The sequence below is a fragment of the Heterodontus francisci genome, chromosome 36 (assembly GCF_036365525.1).
Source record: "Heterodontus francisci isolate sHetFra1 chromosome 36, sHetFra1.hap1, whole genome shotgun sequence".
NCBI classification, from domain to species: Eukaryota; Metazoa; Chordata; class Chondrichthyes; order Heterodontiformes; family Heterodontidae; genus Heterodontus; species Heterodontus francisci.
Window position 1 is genome coordinate 42738389 of NC_090406.1, and position 20758 is coordinate 42759146.

Consider the following 20758-nt stretch of genomic DNA (forward strand, 5'->3'; position numbering starts at 1 on the left):
GGAATAGTCGATTCTGGAGGTAATAAAATCATGGATGAGTTTTTCAGCAACAAATGGGTTGAGGCAGGGGTGGAGAAGGTTGATATTATGGAGGTGCATGTCGGTGGTCTTTGTACTGGAGAGGGCTCAGAAGCTCCACTCGAGGTCCAGTAGGATGCCGAGATTACGAACAGTCTGGTTCAGCCTGAGTAAATGACCATGGAGGAAGATGGAACAGGCGGAGAGGTAACGGGATTTGTGGCAAAGGCTGAAGACAATGGCTTTACTCTTCCTAATATTTAATTGGAGGAAAGTGTGGCTCATCCAGAACTAAACATAGGACAAGCAGTCTGACAACGCAGTGGAGGGATTGAAAGAGTTGGTGGTGAGTTAGAGCTGGGTGTCAACATGGACCCTGAAGTCATGTTTTTGGAAGATACCAACAAGCATGTAGATAGATCCTTGGGGGACTTCTGAGGTAATGGTGTGTGGGCAAGAAGAGAAGCCATTGAAGGAGATTTTCTGCTACAACTGGATAGATATAAGTGGAACCACAGTCCCACTCAGATGGACAACAATAACAGACACAGACTCAATGCTGGCAAACTTTATTACTTAGTTGTGTCTTACTGATACATACAGATCATCGTAAATGTTAGACAAAGTAGTCACTCAACACTTCTCACAGTATTACTGTACACAACAAATTTGCAATAGTATTATCCTTTATGTAACTATTGCAGCACGTGTGGTTATTATTTCATTGATTCCAGGTAATAGGTTTTCAGCCCTCAAAATAATAGAGATCTTTTTCTTTAACATTTTGTAACTAACCCACCTTAAACAACAATGACAAAGGTGAATGAAGGCAAACAGCATTAACAATAATCCATAAAATCACCAGCTCCGGGGAGGTGTAATTTGATGCTTGTCGTTTGGAGTTGTATCCAGTTCCAGCCGATACACTTGGACCTTCACACCTCAGGATAAACTGCGGTTGTAGCAATTCCACAGTTATTATTCATGTCCTTAGCCATGTGGACATATCCTTCATTGCCCCAACTAGCTCCCCAACTGAAACAAGTAAAAGAGGTTTTCATTGCAGTGTTGGTGGGTTATATCATTAGAAATCAAACCATACAAATAAGAATTACAGGCAATATCTTACTTTACATTAAAGGCACAGAGAGTGGGAGTTAAATGAGACCTAGAAAGATAGAGATCTCTAAAATAAGAACAAAGGAATGGGAATAGGCCATTCGGCCCCTTGAGCCTGTTCCACCTATTAATTAGATCACGGCTGATCTGTACCACAACTTCATTTACCCGTTCCATATTCCTTGATACCCTTACCCAACAATAATCTGCCAATCACAAACCTGAATGCTTCAATTGTCCCAGCATCCACAACCTTTTGAGGGAAAGAGATCCACTATCCTTTGTGCAAAAAAGTGCTTCCTGATTTTGCTCCTGAATGGCCTAGTTTTAATTTTAAGATAGTGCCCACTATATCTGGATTCTCCCTATCAGTGGAAATACTTTCCCTGAATCCACCCTGTTGAATTGCTTTATCATTTTAAACACTGTGATTCGATCACTCCACAATCGCCTAAACTCAGGGGAATACAAATCAAGTTTATGCAACTTGTCCTTATAATTTCACTCTGTAAGATATCAATCTGTTGGCCTTCCTTGTTATGATAGTTGTACGGTTCCAATAGCCCATGAACCATCACGTTCCATATGGTAGTCAATCATTTTATCAGGACTTCTTTTTAAATCGCTCTCATCTGTCCCAAACCAGATTTCAAGACATCTCCAAATTTAAAGGGACAGCTACCAGCTTGCTGGTGCAGGAAGCCTTGCTCATCAATGCAAGTTCAGCTCATTTGGATATTTAATTCATGGTCTAGGTGGATTGTCCATGATCCATCAAGAGCACCAAGAGAGGGAGCTAGATTTCAGGTACCAGCAATCTGCCACGGAATGTTGGCTGCTTGCAAGGAACTGGCATAGAGTTTTCCAGAGTGGAGGACAGGAGCACAAGGTGAAGAAATAGAGGTGGCAGAGTGGGAGAGGACACCATGCAGGGCGGAGGGGCAGGGGTGGAGGGGAACGCCGTTAGGGGATGTTAGCATTTCAAATGGCCACTGCGTGGCTACAGCACTATTGGAGAGCTCCATAGGAACATAGAGACAAGAGTAGCCGATTCAAACCTTCAAGTCTAATCCACCATTCTGTTAGATCAAGGCTGATTTATATCTGAACTCTATTTATCTGATTTTTCTCCATATCTTTTAACATTCTCAACTAACAAAAATCTATTGACCTCAGTCTTTAAATTTCAGTTGACAGAACCATTTATGGGGAGACCCGACAAGTTAAATATTGTGGGGCTTTGATAAGCCTTGCACATGGTTTCTGCAGTAACCCCCAGCACCCTGTATGCCGTCTTGCTAGGTGCCGGAGGCACATGACAGACATTAGAACTGCAGCAGATTGGGTGTCCGATGTTGCATTATTGACCGGGATTCCGAGGAGGTAGTAGCAAAATTATACAGCAATTCCCCCAACTGTTTGGACATTTTCTTCCTGCAGCCAGTCAATGTAAAGTTTACAGGTTTTCACAGCAGATTCCAATCACACAGAGCACGAGGTCAGTATGTTCATATTATCGATCTCCATTCTTTACCTGGATTCCTTTCAAAGGCAGGAGCACAAGGTGTAGAATTGGGAGACAGAGTCATAGAGAGAGATACAGCACTGAAAGAGGCCCTTCAGCCCACCGAGTCTGTGCTGAACAACAACCACCCATTTATACTAATCCTCCATTAATCCCATATTCCCTACCACATCCCCACCTTCCCTCAATTCTCCTACCTACACTAGGGGCAATTTACCATGGCCAATTTGCCTATCAACTGCAAGTCTTTGGCTGTGGGAGGAAACTGGAGCACCCAGCGGAAACTCACACGGTCACAGGAAGAACTTGCAAACTCCGCACAGGCAGTACCCAAAACTGAACCTGGGTCGCTGGAACTGTGAGGCTGCGGTGCTAACCACTGCGCCACTGTGCTGCCCATTGAAATGTGAACACACCCCCCCACATTCCTGATAATAGCAGGATACAAGAAATTGCCTGTCTTCTGACCAATGGCCTTTCTCTCACTGATCTTCACGTACTCTGTCCTACATACTATCTTTGTCCTTTCATCCTTAATACACTAAAGTTGAGCATTTTAACAATCCATTGCACTCATTCTTTCCGATCCTCAATGGTGTAGAACTCCATACCTTCCTTCTCCTACCCTTCCTTCAACAGTCAAAGGTGTTTAAACCCAAGCTTACTGTGTTACTGCATTTTGATTTATCTCCTGTTCTTGGTGGTGTACTACAGTATAAGCCTAGGCCTAGGCTTTCCAATGAATGAAGGAAAGGATTTTCATTTATATAGCTCCTGCCACAACCTCAGCCCCAGAAACTATATTAAATAATGGCCAGATAATCTGTTTCAGTGATGTTGGTTGAGAGATAACTATCAGCCAGTACACTGGGGAGATCTCCCTTTCTCTTCCTTGAATAGAGCTACAGAATCCTTTTCATCGACCTGAGAGGGCCAATGGGGCCTCAGTTTAATGTCTCATCTGAAAGACAGCATTGCTAACAGTGTAGCTGTCCCTCAGTACTGTACTGGAATGTCAGCCTAGATGATGTGCTTAAATTCTTGACGTGGGTCTTGAACCCCCAACCTTCTGATTCAGAGGAGAGAGTGGTAACACTGAGCAACAGCTGACACATATTACAGAGAGTCTTGTGTGAAATGTTAGCATCTCGGTAACAAACTCCAGTCAGGGGGGAGAAAGAGTCAAACAGATTGCCAGTGGGACAGAAATATTTTTTGACATCTGTAGCTTTAATTACCAATAAAATTAAATCTCTGAGCCAGAATTAACATGCACTTAACAGAGTCCTCCCACCCCTACTCTGTGAGGTACCTGTTTTTAACAATCCAAAATGGCTTCTGGTTTTCAGTTCCATATCCAACCACCAAAATTCCATGATCAAGTTTGACAGTACTGCAGTGAGGCTCATAAAAAATTCCTACAGAAAAATATTTACATCTGTTACTGTAGAATTTCTAAATGTTATAGGATTCCACAATAAAATTGGAATTCTGTGTGGGAAGTATCTAAAATCCATGGTAAGGAAACAGTGGGTAAAAGTTCTCACCTGCGGGGGTGGTGCTGGGGATGGATCCCAGCATTTTCCCTGTGGAGACACAATTTGGGACAAATTCGCAACAGCCCGGGTTTCAGCCGTTCCCATCTTCCTTAAGAAATGGTGGTCTTTGGGAAGAAGGGGAATGGAAGCAGGTGCTTCTTAAGCCCATCCCCTATTATGGTAATATGTAGGCATGTCTGAGGGTATTTCTGGGAAAATCCAGAAGTGCCATACAGCTCAACCCCTGAAAGATGCAGGAGATCTAAAGGTACAACAGAGAGCAGGTGTGGGGTCCAGGGAAGGCCCAGATAACACAATTTCTATTGAAGAAATACTTCAATGTTGAAACATATTCTTCTTCCTTCATCTTCAGTCCAATTTGGGCCACAGGTGACCCCTCTCAGAGAAGCAGAGTATCACTCCAATATCTCCAATTCTTCTCAGCCTTCCTATATCTCTGTGGTGCCATACATACCCATGTTTCAAGAAGGGTAGCAGGGATAAACCAGGTAATTACAGGTTGGTGAGTCTAGCATCAGTGGTAGGGAAACTGTTGGAAAAAATTCTGAGGGACAGGATTAATCTCCACTTGGAGAGGTAGGGATTAATCAGGGATCATCAGCATGGCTTTGTCAGGGGGAGATCATGTCTAACCACTTTGACTGAAATTTTTGAGAAGGTGACTAGGTGTGTAAATGAGGGTAAAGCAGTTGATGTTGTCTATGTGGACTTCAGTAAGGCTTTTGATAAGGTCCCGCATGGGAGATTGGTCAAGAAGGTAAGAGCCCATGCGATCCAGGGTAATTTGGCAAATTGAATCCAAAATTGGCTTATTGGCAGGAGGCAGAGGGTGATGACCGAGGGTTGTTTTTGCGATTGGAAGCCTGTGACCAGTTGTATACCACAGTGAAACTTTGCTGAGACCCTTGCTGTTTGTAGTGTACATTAATGATTTAGACAAGAATGTAAGAGGTATGATCAGTAAGTTCGCAGATGACATGAAAATTGGTGGTGTTGTAAATAGTGAGGAGGAAAGCTTTAAATTACAGGACGATATAGCTGGGCTGGTAAGATGGGCAGAGCAGTGACAGATGGAATTTAATCCTGAGAAATGTGAGGTGATGCATTTTGGGAGGACTAACAAGTCAAGGGAATATACAATGGGTGGTAGGACCCTAGGAAGTACAGAGGGTCAGAGTGACCTTGGTGTACTAGTCAATAGATCACTGAAGGCAGCAGCACAGGTAGATAAGGTGGTTCAGAAGACATATGGGATACTTGCCTTTATTAGCCGAGGCATAGAATATAAGAGCAGGGAGGTTATGATGGAGCTGTATAAAACACTAGTTAGGCCACAGCTGGAGTACTGTGTACAGTTCCGGTCACCACACTATAGGAAGGATGTGATTGCACTAGAGAGAGTGCAGAGGAGATTCACCAGGATGTTGCCTGGGCTGGAGCATTTCAGCTATGAAGAGAGACTGGATAGTCTGGGGTTGTTTTCCTTAGAGCAGAGAAGGCTGAAGGGGGACCTGATTGTGGTATACAAAATTATGAGGGGCATTGATAGAGTAGATAGGAAGAAACTTTTTCCCTTAGCGGAGGTGTCAATGACCAGGGGGCATAGATTTAAGGTAAGGGGCAGGAGGTTTAGGGGGGATTTGAGGAAAAAGATTTTCACCCAGAGGGTGGTTGAAATCTGGAACACACTGCCTGAAGGAGTGGTAGAGGCAGGAACGCTCACAACATTTAAGAAGTATTTAGATGAGCACTTGAAACGCCATAGCATACAAGGCTACGGGTCAAGAGCTGGAAAATGGGATTAGAATAGATAGGCTTGAAGGCGGCATGGACACGGTGGGGTCGAAGGGCCTGTTTCTGAACCATATAACTCTATGACGCAATGACTGTATACCCAAAATATTTAAATGACCCTGTCCCATGGATTTTGTTTCAGTCGACGGCAGGATATTGCGACAAATGAATGTTTTGTTTCGGCCTACTATTCTTCTACCTCCTTGAATGGCTCCGTGAAATTTTTAGGCTTTGTTATCTATATATCAGATAGGATAAATTGTGGTGTTAAGATATCTGGAGCTCTCTTATGTCAGCTTTCTGCCATATAATTTTGTACAGAGTGCCTACCAATTTTCAATTAATTGTATTAAAATCAGCCCCCAATGGCATCATAGAAGCAGCCATGCAATTTGCCAACATTTATGTTAATATAGCTGTTCATCATCTACCAGCCCATCTAAATTGCGTCCCCAACATGTCTTGATAATGGATGTGCATTTAAAGGGACCTATACAGAAATTTGTAGCGGAATTTGGATAGTATTTCAGAGCCTATTTTTCTTGTTTTTCTGTTTCTTCCCTCTTTTCAGTTCGTTGCTCAGCAAGTTTTGTGCCAAGTGCACTGACTGCCTCTTTTTGGAATATCCAAAATATTAGGACAATGGGCTTCCCAATGGGAATGCCACTTTTAAACCTTTTTTTTGGAGGAGGAAGGGAGATGAACAACGGAGGAATGCGGCCACCACTGGGGAGCCGCATTTACTGGCATGAGTACCTGGTGAAGACCACGCAGAACTAGAAACTGGATACAGGGGTTCTGAGTCTGCAAACTTACAAATTCAGAGCTGCACCGTCAGCTGCTGGGAGCAACAGCTACAGCTGATATACACCACAGAGCTATTACTGACACTGGTTTATAATGGTCGGCTGTACTCTCAAATCTTCCTCTGTCATCTCCTTCTAGATATGCTGCTTTATGGAGAATGCTGGAGGTGGACAGGCACTGGCAGCTGCCCCAATTATTAAGATGAGACACAAGGAACAATATCTTGGGCCAGCCATTTTGGCAGGTGAAGTGTATGTGCCTCCTGGTTCACACTCGATGACTGGCATATGAACCAATTTATCTCCCCTGCAAATCCTGCCTCTTACCTGATTTATACAACATGAAAGATCTGTGCTCTGCGTCTATGCCAGCAGATATCGGTCCAACTGTGGCCACTGCTGCAGCTAAATCCGCTTCAGAACCTTTTGGAAGCTGTTTGACGCCTTTGCAAGTAGCAACAATATCGTTTTGGTTAAATGTACAATTCCCGTCCTGAAACAAAAGAAAATCAGAGGAAGCCCAGTACACAAATGTTGGCCCAGCAATTTCCTGGCAGCTGCTGCAGTAACTTCATTGGACGTGCAGCGTAGATCTGCTGAAGTTATGGCAGTGGTGCAGGATCTTCTTTCTATTCATAACAAGCTGAGTAAAAAAAAGCCAATCAACTATCTGACAAATACTAATCAATGAAGTTAAAGAGATGAGTTACCTTTGCAGTGTATGGATAGGACTGCTCAGAAGTGATACCCTTTTCTTTTATGAATAAGAAGCCACCCATGACGGATCCACCGTTACATCCTGCGTTTCCTACAGCTCTGCTACAATCCATCAGGTACTGCTCACTCAGGGAAATGAGCTTCCCAGTTTTCTTAAACACCTGTCCTTCAAGTACTCCAGTAGTACTGAAAGCCCAGCAGGAGCCACATTGCCCCTAAGAAATAAATAAAATTCACAGTGAGGGGAGAAAATTTTAGGGCATTTCCTATTTTTGGACGATTGAGGAACTCGTGAGGAAGCCCATAGTTCTGCACTGCACCAAGGGTGAAAAGGTGGGACAAGAGGAGAAAAATAAAGAGCTATGGTTTAAGTGACACTAAAATTGGGTTTTAAAAGCCTGCAGACTTTAGGAGGAATGCAAAGCAGTAATAGGTGGCATGGACTCGATGGGCTGAATGGCCTCCTTCTGTGCCGTAAGTGACCCTATGACGATGTATCACGGGAAGAATGAGACCGCACAGGAGGTGATTCATGCGACTTTCACTACATTGCGAATGCATGTTGGAGGAAGGGAGTGTAAGATGGAATTTGGAGCAAAGAAAATTTAAAGAAGCAATGATTGTAATAATAGTGATTGAAAAGGAGAAATAAGAGAAATGTAAGGGTTTTTTTGCTGAGCACTAGGAAGGCGCGTATCCATTGTCTCTCGAGATAAGGAGGCCCAAAAGAAAAGAAGAAGAAGGATTCTAAAGAAAAGGTTTCCAATTGTGTTATTATATAGCACATAAAAGAAATTGTCCCATAATTTCTGTCTTGATGTATTTTGTCATGTGCAACATAATCCTAAGACTTCAACACATCACAGCCAGCTGATCATTCATTGTTGTTTATATTGACTATTATACAAAGTCAAGATGAACTTCATTGCGTTTTTAATCTGTCAACAACAGTTCTTCAAAACCTCTCACTTTAATGATCACAAGTAGCATTTCTCCTCATCTTTACCTGGTCCTTCACTCGTGTGACGTAGCCTTTAGGACGCCAGTCAACGGCTGTGGGCAGTTCAACATTCTCCTGCACTGTAAACACTTTGCAAGTTGAATTCTCAGCCTCCTTTATGCTGGGTGCGTACAAAAGCTGCCTGAACTCCTCAGTGGTCTAGAAAGTCAAGAAATCTGACATCTTAACTTTTAATAAAACTGCAAGATTCTATAGTATTTTATAATTTCACAGTGAATTTGAATAAATTTGCACTATTGCTCATCTCAACTACAACTCATGCAACAACCTCTTGAGTGCTAGAAATTATAGTTTAGGATTTCTGAAAGTCAGTCAATAAGTATTATTAACAGAGTACATCAGAGAGTTGCATTTGCTGCATTTACAGGCATCCGTGGCCTAGATTCCTCATAGCGTAGGTGTGATCCAATTAATGGAATGTCTTAATGTCAGACAGAAAAATCACAGGAAAACCCCTTATGGTCCATATTTAAGCAAGTCTTCTGCAGAGCAATCGTAGATGAGTTGGTAAGCTCGACAAACAAATCTCCTTTACATCTCACAAAGGACAACAAAGAGGATATCAGCAGTTAATACACAGGGGGAGAAAGTGGGACAAGATGCCCACTGTTCAGAGAGAGATTGAGTTGGATATGTCACAAACATCGCTGTCACTACAAGGGAGAAAGAAGTCTGTCATGAAGCTTTTAAAGAGACTCTGAGTCTTGGGATGACAGTTGCTGGAAGTCATTATCAGGTATGAAAACACGTATACCTGAGGCTCAGCACCTATCATTATTGGGTTTCGGCCGCAAACTGCTACTGAAACTCTGGCCTGGGTTTTAGCCTGAAAGTGAGTTCTGTGCTGGAGTGAGGGCGGGTGTGGGGGATGGGGAGGTGATGGAGAGAGTGTCAATTGTGAGGAACAGAAACCCTGGATGTCCTATAGAATTTACCAGTACAGCTCTTTACATGGGGTTCCCACCCAAAGGCAGCCTGATTGATAGACCGGAAGCTTTTGAGCAGGAAGCCTGCTTTTCAGGCCCGAAATCTACAAAGAGGAGTGTATTGGGAGATGAGATCATGGGAGGTGCAGATCGCAAAGGGAGTCCAAATCAAGGGGGGTGGGACAGCTCCAAATCGCAGGGGGAGGCTGCAGATTGCATGGGGGTGGTGTCCAGTTCATGGTGAGTGTGGTCTGGATCGTGAGAGGACTGCAAATTCGGGAGTGGGTCAGGATCGCAGGGGGGAATTCTGATCATGGCAGAGGAGTTCCATGGTGGTCTGAAGGGTCCCAAACATGGGGAAGGGGACCAGTGGTGGTCCTTGGGCTCCTGATCACGGGGGAGGTTCCATGGTGGTCCTGGCCGGGGGGGGTCCCGATCAGAGGGATGGGTCCCGTGATGGACCAGGGGACCTTGATCTGGGGGGGCTCACAACCAAATGTCAAAACCATCTCCCGCAAGCGAGTGCCCAATACTCGTCCTGCCTCCGTTAAAACTGAAAGTGGGAGGCTTTGAGGCAATTTTGGTTCCTGGACCAGATTTTTTGCATCTTAACCTCTGACATGACCCCAACCCACCCACTTTTGGGAGTTAAGATTCAGCCTTTGTACCTACAATCTGTGGAGCTACCAGTCTACTTCCATGCTGTGGTCAGCAGGAATGAGGAAATGCACTCACACATTTCAGCATGAATTGCACTGTTCATCTTGCCAAGTGGAAGAAGTTCTTTGTACCACCTACCCGCCCAGCAAAAGTTCAAATCCACTAGTTGTCTGATGACTAAGTAATAACTATCCACCTTAAAGAGAGGTAGACAGGATGGTTGTTGGAGGCCAATCATATCTGCCCCAGGACATCGCTGCAGGAGTTCCTTAGGGTGGTGTCCTCGGCCCAACCATCTTCATTTGCTTCATCAATGGCCTTCCCTCCAATATAAGGTCAGAAGTGAGGATACTCACTGACGATTCCCCGGTGTTTAGTACCATTCGCGACTCCTCAGATACTGAAGCAATCCGTGCCCACATGCAGCAGGTTTGGACTAAGTAACATTCACGAAACATAAGTGCCAGGCAATGACCAGCCCAACAAAACAGAATCTAACTACCTCCTCTTGACATTCAACTGCATTACCATCATTGAATCCCCCACCATCAACATCCTGGAAGTTACCATTAACCAGAAACATAACTGGACCAGCCAGGAGGCTGAGAGGAGACCTAATTAAAATGTATAAAATTATGAGGGATCTAGATAGAGTTGATAAGAAGGCCTTATTCCCTTTGGTTGAGGGGTCCATAACCAGGGGGCATTGATTTAGGGTAAGAGGTAGGAGGTTTAGAGGGGATTCGAGGGGAATTTCTTTTCAGCCAGAGGGTGGTGAGAATCTGGAACTCACTGCCTGAAAGGGTGTTAGAGGCAGAAACCCTCATAACATTTAGAAAGTACTTGACTATGCATTTGAAATGCTGTAACCCACAACACTACTGACCAAAAGCTAGAAAGTGAGATTAGGCTGGGTGACCACTTGGTGGCCAGTGCATACATGATGGGCCAAATGGCCTCCTTCAGTACTGTAAATTCCTATGATTCTAGGATATAAATATGGTGGCTACAAGAGCAGGTCAGAGGCTGTGAATTCTATGGTGAATAACTTACCCCCTGACTCCCCAAAGCCTGTCCACCTTCTACAAGGCTCAAGCCAGGATTGTGATGGAATACTCTCCACTTACCTGGATGGGTGCAACTCCAACAACACTCAAGAAGCTCAACACCATCCAGGTCAAAGCAATCCGCTTGATCAGCACCCCATCCACCACCTTAAACATTGACTCTTTCCATCACCAGCGGACAGTAGTAGCAGCACATACCATATAGAAGCTGCACTGCAGCAACTCGCCAAGGCTGCTTCAACAGCACCTTCCAATCCCGTGACCTCTACCACCTAGAAGGGCAAGGGCAGCAGACACATGGGAACACCACGAACTACAAGTTCTCCTCCAAGCCATGCACTATCCTGACTTGGATCTATGTCGCCATTCCTTCACTTTCACTGGGTCAAAATCCTAGAACTCCCTTCCTGACAAGACTGCAGGCGTACCTGCAGCACATGGACTGCAGCAGTTCAAGAAAGCAGCTCACCACCACCTTCTCAAGAACAATTAGGGATGGGCAACAAATGCTGCACTTGTCAGCAATGCTCACATCCCAGGAATGAATAAAGAAAAGAAAAACATCTTTTGGGTTAAGGTACCTCCTTGTTAACATGCCTGCTGAAGGAAGATTGGCAGAGCCAATCCTCCATGGGAAACTCAGTAATCCAATGCCTGATTTCAAAGGGATACACCTGTGATTGGAGGTTAGGATTCGTCTCACTCAATCCCAGACAGCTATAAAGGGAAGACTTAACCAGACAAGCAGTGAGGAGCTCTGTGTTGATAAACTAACTCTCCATTCTAACTCTGGTCTCTTGTGCATCCATCCCTCCCTTTGGCTCACCACTGGGGTCTGTGTCCTCAGCTGCCTAGACCCCATTATTTGGCATTCCCTCCCAAGATCCTTCCATCTTTCCACCTCCTTCTCCTCCTTTAAGACTCTCCTTAAAACCCACATCTTTGACCAATCTATTGGTTACCCCTCTGAATATCTCCTTCTGTGTCTTGTTGTCTAACTTAGTCTGATTACTACTTTGTGAAGTACCTCAGGATGCTCTTCTACTTTGAAAACACTTTTGAAATGCAAGCTGTTGTTGCTTAAACTTCAGCTGGAAGCTCCTGTGCTGACGATCCATAAGACTTGCCATTAGCCAACCTGTCCTAAGCTCACTGAGGTGAGGTTAAGGTGGAGTGTATCCTTATCGGAAGTAAATGTAAACTCCATACAGGTAAATGAGAATGTTAGTTATGTGAACTAACTAGCTTGGTTTGGAGACTCTTAAGCAGGGTTTTGTGTTTCCAAGTGTGTCAGAAAGCTAGGTAACCAAAATAATTCTCGATGCTTCCTGACCTGCTAAGTATTTCTAGCATCTTCTGTTTTTATTTCAGATTTCCAACATCCGCAGTATTTTGGCTTCGAACCAAAATTAGCAATAGTTGCTGGTGTGCTTTTAGGTCTTTGTTTCTTTGCGTCATAGTCAATCTACAAAGTAATATCATTCTTGATTCATTGATAACTCATGAGCACATTCAGGAGTTGGTGTCTGTCACCTCCACTTTGTACATACCAGATCTCCAAACTGGTTCATTCCAACAGTAAATGTGTGCTTCCCCATTGAGTGCTCCAGGTTATGTTGTTCGATGTATCTCATATTCTCCTCCCAGACCATCCTCCTATAATTCCTCTCATCCTAAAAACAATATTACACCAAAGTTAAACTTTAGCTGCTTTTACCATTGCAAATTTGAGGGTTTTTTATGACTTCCGTTGCACAATCAAATATGAAAGAAACAGATTCGACATCTCATATTAACATTCCCATTCCTCCATTCCTGTCTTAGCTCTGAACTTCTGGGTTTCAGAGGACAACTGTTGTCAATAGCAATAGATCTGTTGGGAGGGAGGGTGATTCTCCTCAAGGCCAGCATCATTGCAGTAAGTGGGTCACAGTCTGGAACTTCACCCACCTTGACCCTGTCCAGCTTTTTAGTGGAATCTCCACTCTGCACTGGTAATCTACCATCAAAGTGGAGGGAAACGCTGTTGCTAAAGTACTGCCATCACTAAGCTGTGTAAAGAACTTCCCACCAGCATCTTTAATAGGAGTTGCACTCTTATAAATGTAGATACCTAGTGGAATCTCCAATTCCTTCTCTCTGTGGATCTTCTCTCCTGGTTGTTGGAATGGGCCAAGTTATCTGTGGGTATATTGCAGGTCATCTCGGGCATTATGTATAAAAGTGAGCTCCTTACATTGGCCTCTCCGATTACTACCATGTGGCTCCCACCACCATCCAGCCCTGAACATTTGCTCACCAGATTTATTAACAATTTAGATGATGTGATAACAAGCCACATATCCAGATTTACTAACGACAAAAGGATAGGCAGAATTGTGTAGATGAAAGCATAAAAGTAGAAAGAGATATTGGAGATTAAGTAAATGAGCAAAACTGTGGCAAATGGATTTCGATGGAGGGAAATGGGAGGTCATCCACTTTGGATGATCTGTCTAGGATAGTTTTTTCTAAATGATGAAAAGCTAGAAAGAATAGAGGTCCAAAGAGACTTGGGGGTCCAGGTACATAGATTGATAAAATGTCATGAACAGGAACAGAAAATAATCAAAAAGGCTAATGAAATGCTGGCCATTATATCTAAAAGTGTAGAACACAAGGGGTAGACATCATGCTTCAGTTATACAGAGTCCTGGTTAGACCACACCTGAGCACTGTGAGCAGTTCTGGGCACCACACCTTAGGAAGGATATATCAGCCTCAAGGGACCAAGTGGCCTACTCCTCTTACTATGCTTTATTCACGTGCTGTTACCATGAGGCAGAGCTGGAGCGGAGACTGAGGCAAAGTGGGAAGTGGACAAAGCCCCACTTTCCTGCTCATTATTTCCTTGGACAGGCTTGATTGAGATCTGCAATGCACCAAATAGAAAACTGCAGCAAGAGCATAGCAGACCCAGCAGGGATTATAGAACAGCAGTGGCAGAACAGGCCCGGGAGCAAGAGCACAGCAGACCCAGCAGGGAGGATAAAAGAGTGGTGGCCATGCAGGCCCAAGAGCAAGAACGGAGGTGTTCCACAAAGCGGTCACCCAATCTGAGATTTTTGAATTTGTACAAACAGTTTGGGCAGAAAGCAGAATGCTCCTGGACTGAGAAGATCTGTCCTGGCTGGCTCACCACAGCCTCTCTTGTCTGCCTGCTCCCATCTCTTTCTCACAAGCCTCTAAATCCACTGAAGACACATGAACCCCAAGACAGAAAAGTCTCCTACAGTGAACAAGGTTTAAGAAGAATACTGGGCCCCAGCGAAAAGGAAGAGCTACCTACAAGCAAGGACTCTACAGTGAACTCGAAGAACCATAACACAAACTCTTCAGATATTGCCTCAAACTTTTTCACTTTATTTCTTCTGCTCTTTCCTGTCTCTATTTGCATGCTTGTATCGCGTATGCATGCCAGCATGGGCAGGTCGTGTATCCATAGGCATCAACCGAATTAGAGTTTAAGTTTAATAAATTTCAACTTTTCTTTAAACCTAAGAATGTCCATTTGTGCTGGTTTCTTTGCCTTATAATTGGAAAGCAGTGAACAAGGATTCACCAAGGGGAAGCTGAAAACACGGTGTGTTTAAAATTAAACCCTGTTACAGTAAGGCCAGGTAAAGGCTGAGATGGAACCCTAGGCACCTTTCTCACCAGTCATAACAGAAATTAATCAACAAGCACTTGAAGAAGTTTGAATTAATTACCTTCTACAACAGTGCCTCTGATATGTCTTCCTTTTTCCTCAACTGAGGATTCCCCCCCATTGTGGTTGACAGGGCCCTCAACTGTGTCCGGCCCATTTCCTGCAACTCTTCCCCTCTCTCCCAGAACCACGACAGGGTTCCCTTTGTCCTCACTTTTCACCCCACCAGCCTCCACATTCAGAGGATTATCCTCTGCCATTTCCGCCACCTCCAGCGTGATGCCACCACCAAACACATCTTCCCTTCCCCTCCCGTCAGCATTCCGAAGGGATCGTTCCCTCCGCGACACCCTGGTCCACTCCTCCGTTACCCCCGACACCTTGTCCCTTTCCCACGGCACCTTCCCATGCAATCACAGGAGGTGTAATACCTGCCCATTTACCTCCTCTCTCCTCACTATCAAGGCCCCAAACACTCCTTTCAGGTGAAGCAGCGATTTACGTGTACTTCTTTCAATTTAGTATAGTGTATTCGCTGCTCACAATGTGGTCTCCTCTACATTGGGGAGACCAAACATAGATTGGGTGACTGCTTTGTGGAACACCTCCGCTCTGAAAGAAAGCATGACCCCGAGCCTCTGGTTGCTTGCTATTTCAACGCACGCCCTACTGTCATGCCAACATTTCTGTCTTTGACCTGCTCCAGTGTTCCAGTGAACATCAATGCAAGCTCGAGGAGCAGCACCTGATCCTTCGATTAGGCACTCTACAGCCTGCCGGACTGAACATTGAGTTCAATAACTTCAGAGCATGACTGGCCTTTTTTTTAATATTTTATTTTTTAACCATGTGCCTGCTTTTCATGTAGTCAGAGCTGCTCATTATTCTGCTATTAACACTCTCTATAGACTAATGCTCTGTCTTTTACCACTAGCATTAACACACGCTTTGCCTTTGTCCCAGGACAGCTTTGTTTTTTAAGCTCCCTCTGCTCTAACACCTTTGTTTTCTCCCCCACCCCCCTCCCCTTCACTTGCTTAAAACCTAATTCTTTTCTAGCCTTTGCCAGTTCTGGTGAAAGGTCACTGATCTGAAACAGTAGCTCTGCTTCTCTCTGCACAGATGCTGCCAGAACTGCTGAGTATTTCCAGCACTTTTTGTTTTATTTGAGTTAATTAAGGATAGCCAGCACAGATTTTTAAAAGGCAGATCGTGCTTGATGAATCTAATTGAAGGCTGATGAGCGGAATGCAGTGGATGTTGTCTATGTGGATTTTAAGGAAGCGTTTGATCAAATACCTCATAAAAGGCTGCTTAGCAAAATTGAGGCTCATGGCATAGAAGGGTCCATGTCCAATTTGATTTTAAAAAATTGGCTTAAGACCGAAAACAGTGAGTCATGGTAAATGGTTGTTTTTCAGACTGGCAGTTAGTAGACAGTGATGTTTCCCAAGGGTCAGTGCTCAGACCACTGCTTTTTTGATATATATAAATGACTTGGATCTTGGAACACAGGGTAAAATTGCTAAATTTGCCAGTGATACAAAACTTGGAGGAGTGGCAAACAGTGAGGATGATACAAATTGACTGCAACAGGACATAGATAAGCTAGCAGAATGGGCAGAAAAGTGGCAAATGGAAATTAATACTGAGAAATGGTGAGGTGATGCATTTTGGCAGAAGGGATTGGGAAAGGGCGTATAGACTTAATGGCAGAGTTCTATGGATTGTACAGGGACAGAGGGACCTGGGGGTGCATGTGCATAGATCTTTGCAGGACATATTGAGAGAGTGGTTAGCAAAGGTTATGGAATCTTGGGCTTCATAAATAGTGGTATTATTACAAAAGCAGGGATGTTATACTGAACCTTTGTGAAGTTCTGTTTAGTCCACAAACAGAGTATTGCGCTCAGTTCCGGTCACCTCAATTTAGGAAGGATGTGAGGATCTTTGAGAGGGTGCAGAGGAGTTTTACCAGAATGGTTCCAGGGATGAGGGATATTATGTATGAGGTTAGGTTGGAGAAGCTGGGGTTGTTCTCCTTGCAGCAAAGGAGATTGAGAGGAGATCTGATAAAGGTGTACAAGATTACGACAGGTGTAGATAAGGTAGACAGAGTAAAGCTGTTCCCATTAGCTGATGGTACAAGGACTAGGGGACACAGATTTAAGGTTTTGGGCAAGAGATGCAGGGGGAATGTGAGGGAAAACTTATTTATGCAAATTGGTCATGACCTGGAACTCGCTGCCTACAAGGGTGGTGGAAGTGGAAACAATCAATGATTTCAAAAGGAACTTGGATGGGTGCTTGAAGAAAATAAACTTGCAGAGCTACGGGGATCAACCAGGAGGATAGGACTGACTGGATTGCTCTACGGAGAGCCGACATAGACTCTATGGGCCAAATGGCCTCCTTCTGTGCTGCAGTGACTCTAAATGTGTACTTTGGCACATTCGCATTCTGGGACAATTATAGTAAAAGCTACATTAATTTCATACAGATTCGGAGCCTCGTTATTTCATAACTTGTTGGCAGTTGTTCATTTCTATAATTTATCATTATTTAAAGATTTTTAAATTGTTTTTCTGTATGATTCCTCAACAAAGCCAAAACTTACCTAAAGAAATAGAGCAAATAATCTATCAGACGCTGAAAGATTGTAAAAATTAAACATTCATTGAATCTTTAACTTAGAGAAGTAACAGAAAAAATCAGATTAAGAAATGACTAGCAGTTGAATTATTAACACTAGACTCAACTATTCCAAACTCTCCTGGTGAACCTTCAACCTCAGTAGCCTCAGTAAACTTGAACTCATGCAAAACTCTACTGTCTGTATCCTAACTCTCACCTAATTCTGTTCACCTATCACCCCTGTTCATGCTGACTTACATTACTCCCTGTTCGACAAGGCATCGATCCTAAAATTCTCATCCTTGCTTTGATATCCATCCATGGACTCACCGTTCCCTACATCTGGAACCTCTTCCAGCCCTACAACCCTCTGAGATCTCAGCGTTCCTCCAACTCTGACCTTTTACCCATCCCCAATTTACTCTGGAATTGCCTCCTTAAACCGCTGCATCTCTTTACCTCCTTTAAGACGCCCCTTACAACCTACCTATTTGGCCAAGCTTTTGGTTACCTGTCCTAATATCTCCTCATGTGGTTTTGCGTCAAATTTTGTTTGATAATGCTCCTGTGACGTTTTTTCTACATTCTAGGTGCCATATAAATGCAAGTTGTTTTTGAGTCAGGTTTGAATTATGAGAAATCACTGCAATCTTTACCAACACAATTCTTTGTAGAACGATCGACGTTTATTGCTTCTTACCTCTTTGTACTGCTTCTTATGATATGATTTCCAGCTGTTCCAGCCTTCAACCAATGTTGGGTCAAATGGGGAGCCAGAGGCTGATGTCAGAATGTGGACCAGCATATATCCCACAAACAGAGGGAACTTCATGACGGACAGTCTGATAGAACAAAACCAGTGGCATTAATCAGCTACGGTAAACAATGTTCTAGATTACTCTGGACATAAATGTTTTTAAAGTTAGTCTGAATAGAGATAGGGTATGGTAGTGTGATGGTGATATTATTGAAATTGCAATTGATCAGTAGTCCAGAGAATGTGAGCTGAAATGTTACCATTTGGGAATTATATTGCAGTTTTTCGTTTAAATCTGGAAATGAAAATCTGGTTTCAATAAAAGTGACCATGAAGCTGTTGGATTGTCATAAAAACCCAACTGATTCACTAATGTCCTTCAGAAATGGAAACTGAATGTCCTTACCTGGTTTGGCCTATATTTGAATCCACAACAACATGGTTGAACCTTAACTCCTCTGAAGTTGCCTAACAAGCCGTTCAGTTGTATCAAACTGCTACCAGTTGTTCAAAATGAAGGCACATCATCGTCTCAGGGCAACTAGAATTGGGCAATAAATGCAGCCTTGCCAGCAATGTCCAGATCCCGAGAATGAATAAAGGTCATATTTTCGTGCTTGTTAACTTTTACAAAAATGTAGATTTACATAAACAAGATTGGTAGAGAACAATAACTGACTTCCTTCCATTTTAACTGCTACTCTGATTTTTGCTCACATCATTAAATTAGCAGAGAAAAAAGTTACTCATTAAGGACTACCAAGGATGTAATGCAGGTCAATCAAAAGAAACACATTTAGAATTGTGAAGGGAGGGGTAAGAAGAAAATAGGAGCAAGTCCTGAACTCAAACTCAAAGTTATCTTTACCAACTCGATGAAGGACAAAGTACCTAGATAATATAAAAGAAATGAGTAAGTTTCTGCAACAACATAGGTGCAACAGCAATTGTCAGATACCTTATTGCAGCAGCAACAGGGCTGAATTTAGTTTGGATACACAGAAGCAATAGTGGCTGTATGACTTTCAGAACAAACTACCTCAGGCAGCAGACCAACTGGGCCAGAGTGAGCTACCTGGGTATGACGAGGAGCAACACAGGACGGGGCTCAGGAGGAAGGTTACATGGGAGGTGCTTGGTACTGCACTAACATTACAATGACAGTTACTGCAGGTCCTAACTTTAATGTCTCAGGGACCTCCCTAGTCCCCACAGGAGGCATCATAGCAGTCACCAGTGAGCAGCAAAAAGAGTTTATTAATCACGCCCATGCTCACTACATTGTCAGATACTTTGTCTATAACACCCTCCCTACCTTCAGCTCATGGAGACTGAGCACAAGAAGTCATACCTAGTGTGAGTCCAAATCATAACAATAAGGTTATTTACCCCAGTCTATCTATCTGCTCAATCTTTGGCAATAGATCTGATGTCTGTTGTACTTTGCTTACATTATTGAGCCTGCCGATATTAAACTGCATGGGCTCTAAGGAAAAAACATTCTTTTCTGAGATACTCTTCTTCTTTGGCCTCCTTATCTCGAGAGACAATGGGTAAGCGCCTGGAGGTGGTCAGTGGTGTGTGGAGCAGCGCCTGGAATGGCTATAAAGGCCAATTCTATTCTTTCTCTGAGATACTATAGCAGTTTGAAAAGTTATCAGTATACACATGGAAACATTAACATTTAGTATCCACAACATTAATTTAAACATAAAATACTTCCCCAAAAACACATGCAGGTGCTTACAAGATATAATAATTAAAAAGATAAATTACATTAGCAAGGCTACCTTCTCGTGTTCAGGCTGTCGATATGTAACACCACGATGGGTGTGAGAAGATGTGTTTTATAGCCTACATCCTTTCAGCGTCCTTCCCGTTCCATGGTGCTGCTACAGCAAACCTGATTGACAAGTGAAGCAGTCACTATCCTGGCAAGTAATATTAGATATCATGTGTTAGTTAAGAATATATTTTGCAGGTATTGTTCGATAAGCTATTTCTTGTCCTACCAAGCTTACAATAATCTTTACAAAACATCATTTACACCGCCCCCCCCCCACCGCCCTGTTTTAATATATCTGAGATTTCTAAACTCCGTAGTTAACTTTCATTGCTTTCCATGTCTCCAGACTCAGACAATACACATTTTAACAGTAGCTAAGACTTTGCCACCGCACTAAGATCACCATACTTTATCTGTGAACTTAGACAGTGATAGGGGCCTACCGAATTCACAGCCGTGAAAATGCATTACGGACCATGAAATCTGGGGTCCGCCATGAAATCAGCCATTTTGCGAGCTGCGTGCATTTTATTCATTGACCCGAGGCTCACCTCGCTGATTGCTAGGCATGTTGCGAACATCGCACGTTTTAGTGATTTGACACAAGACTCAATTGATTGATTGGTAGATGAGGAAGGGCCTCTGGTGCGGTTTTGAGAGAAGCAGTCTCAAGTATTAGCA

The 20758-nt window shown here is 43.4% G+C and overlaps 1 protein-coding gene across 2 annotated transcripts; it reads right to left on the reverse strand.

Annotated features, from left to right (window-relative positions):
• Positions 1-593: 593 nt before the first annotated feature.
• On the reverse strand, positions 594-18867 carry LOC137351409 (cathepsin L2-like). 2 transcript variants are annotated; one of them, XM_068015855.1, is made up of 8 exons: positions 18698-18867; positions 18235-18376; positions 12763-12885; positions 8545-8697; positions 7532-7753; positions 7149-7314; positions 3975-4080; positions 594-1053 (listed from the first exon to the last, which is right to left on the reverse strand). In XM_068015855.1, the coding sequence occupies exons 2-8, from the start codon at positions 18364-18366 to the stop codon at positions 954-956; spliced, it is 1002 nt and encodes a 333-aa protein (XP_067871956.1). In that variant the 5' UTR covers positions 18367-18376; positions 18698-18867; the 3' UTR covers positions 594-953. The 2 variants fall into 2 exon arrangements, with proteins under 2 accessions (XP_067871956.1, XP_067871958.1); XM_068015857.1 differs by lacking the exon at positions 3975-4080.
• Between the last annotated feature and the right edge of the window lie 1891 nt (positions 18868-20758).

Coding starts and splice junctions, on each gene's coding strand:
- LOC137351409 (XM_068015855.1), bottom strand. CDS start 18,366: ATGAAGTTCCCTCTGTTTGTGGGATATATGCTGGTCCACATTCTGACA. Junction 7,754..8,544: donor TCACACGAGTGAAGGACCAG/GTAAAGATGAGG, acceptor TTTATTTCTTAG/GGGCAATGTGGCTCCTGCTG. Junction 7,315..7,531: donor CCTATCCATACACTGCAAAG/GTAACTCATCTC, acceptor CTTTTGTTTCAG/GACGGGAATTGTACATTTAA.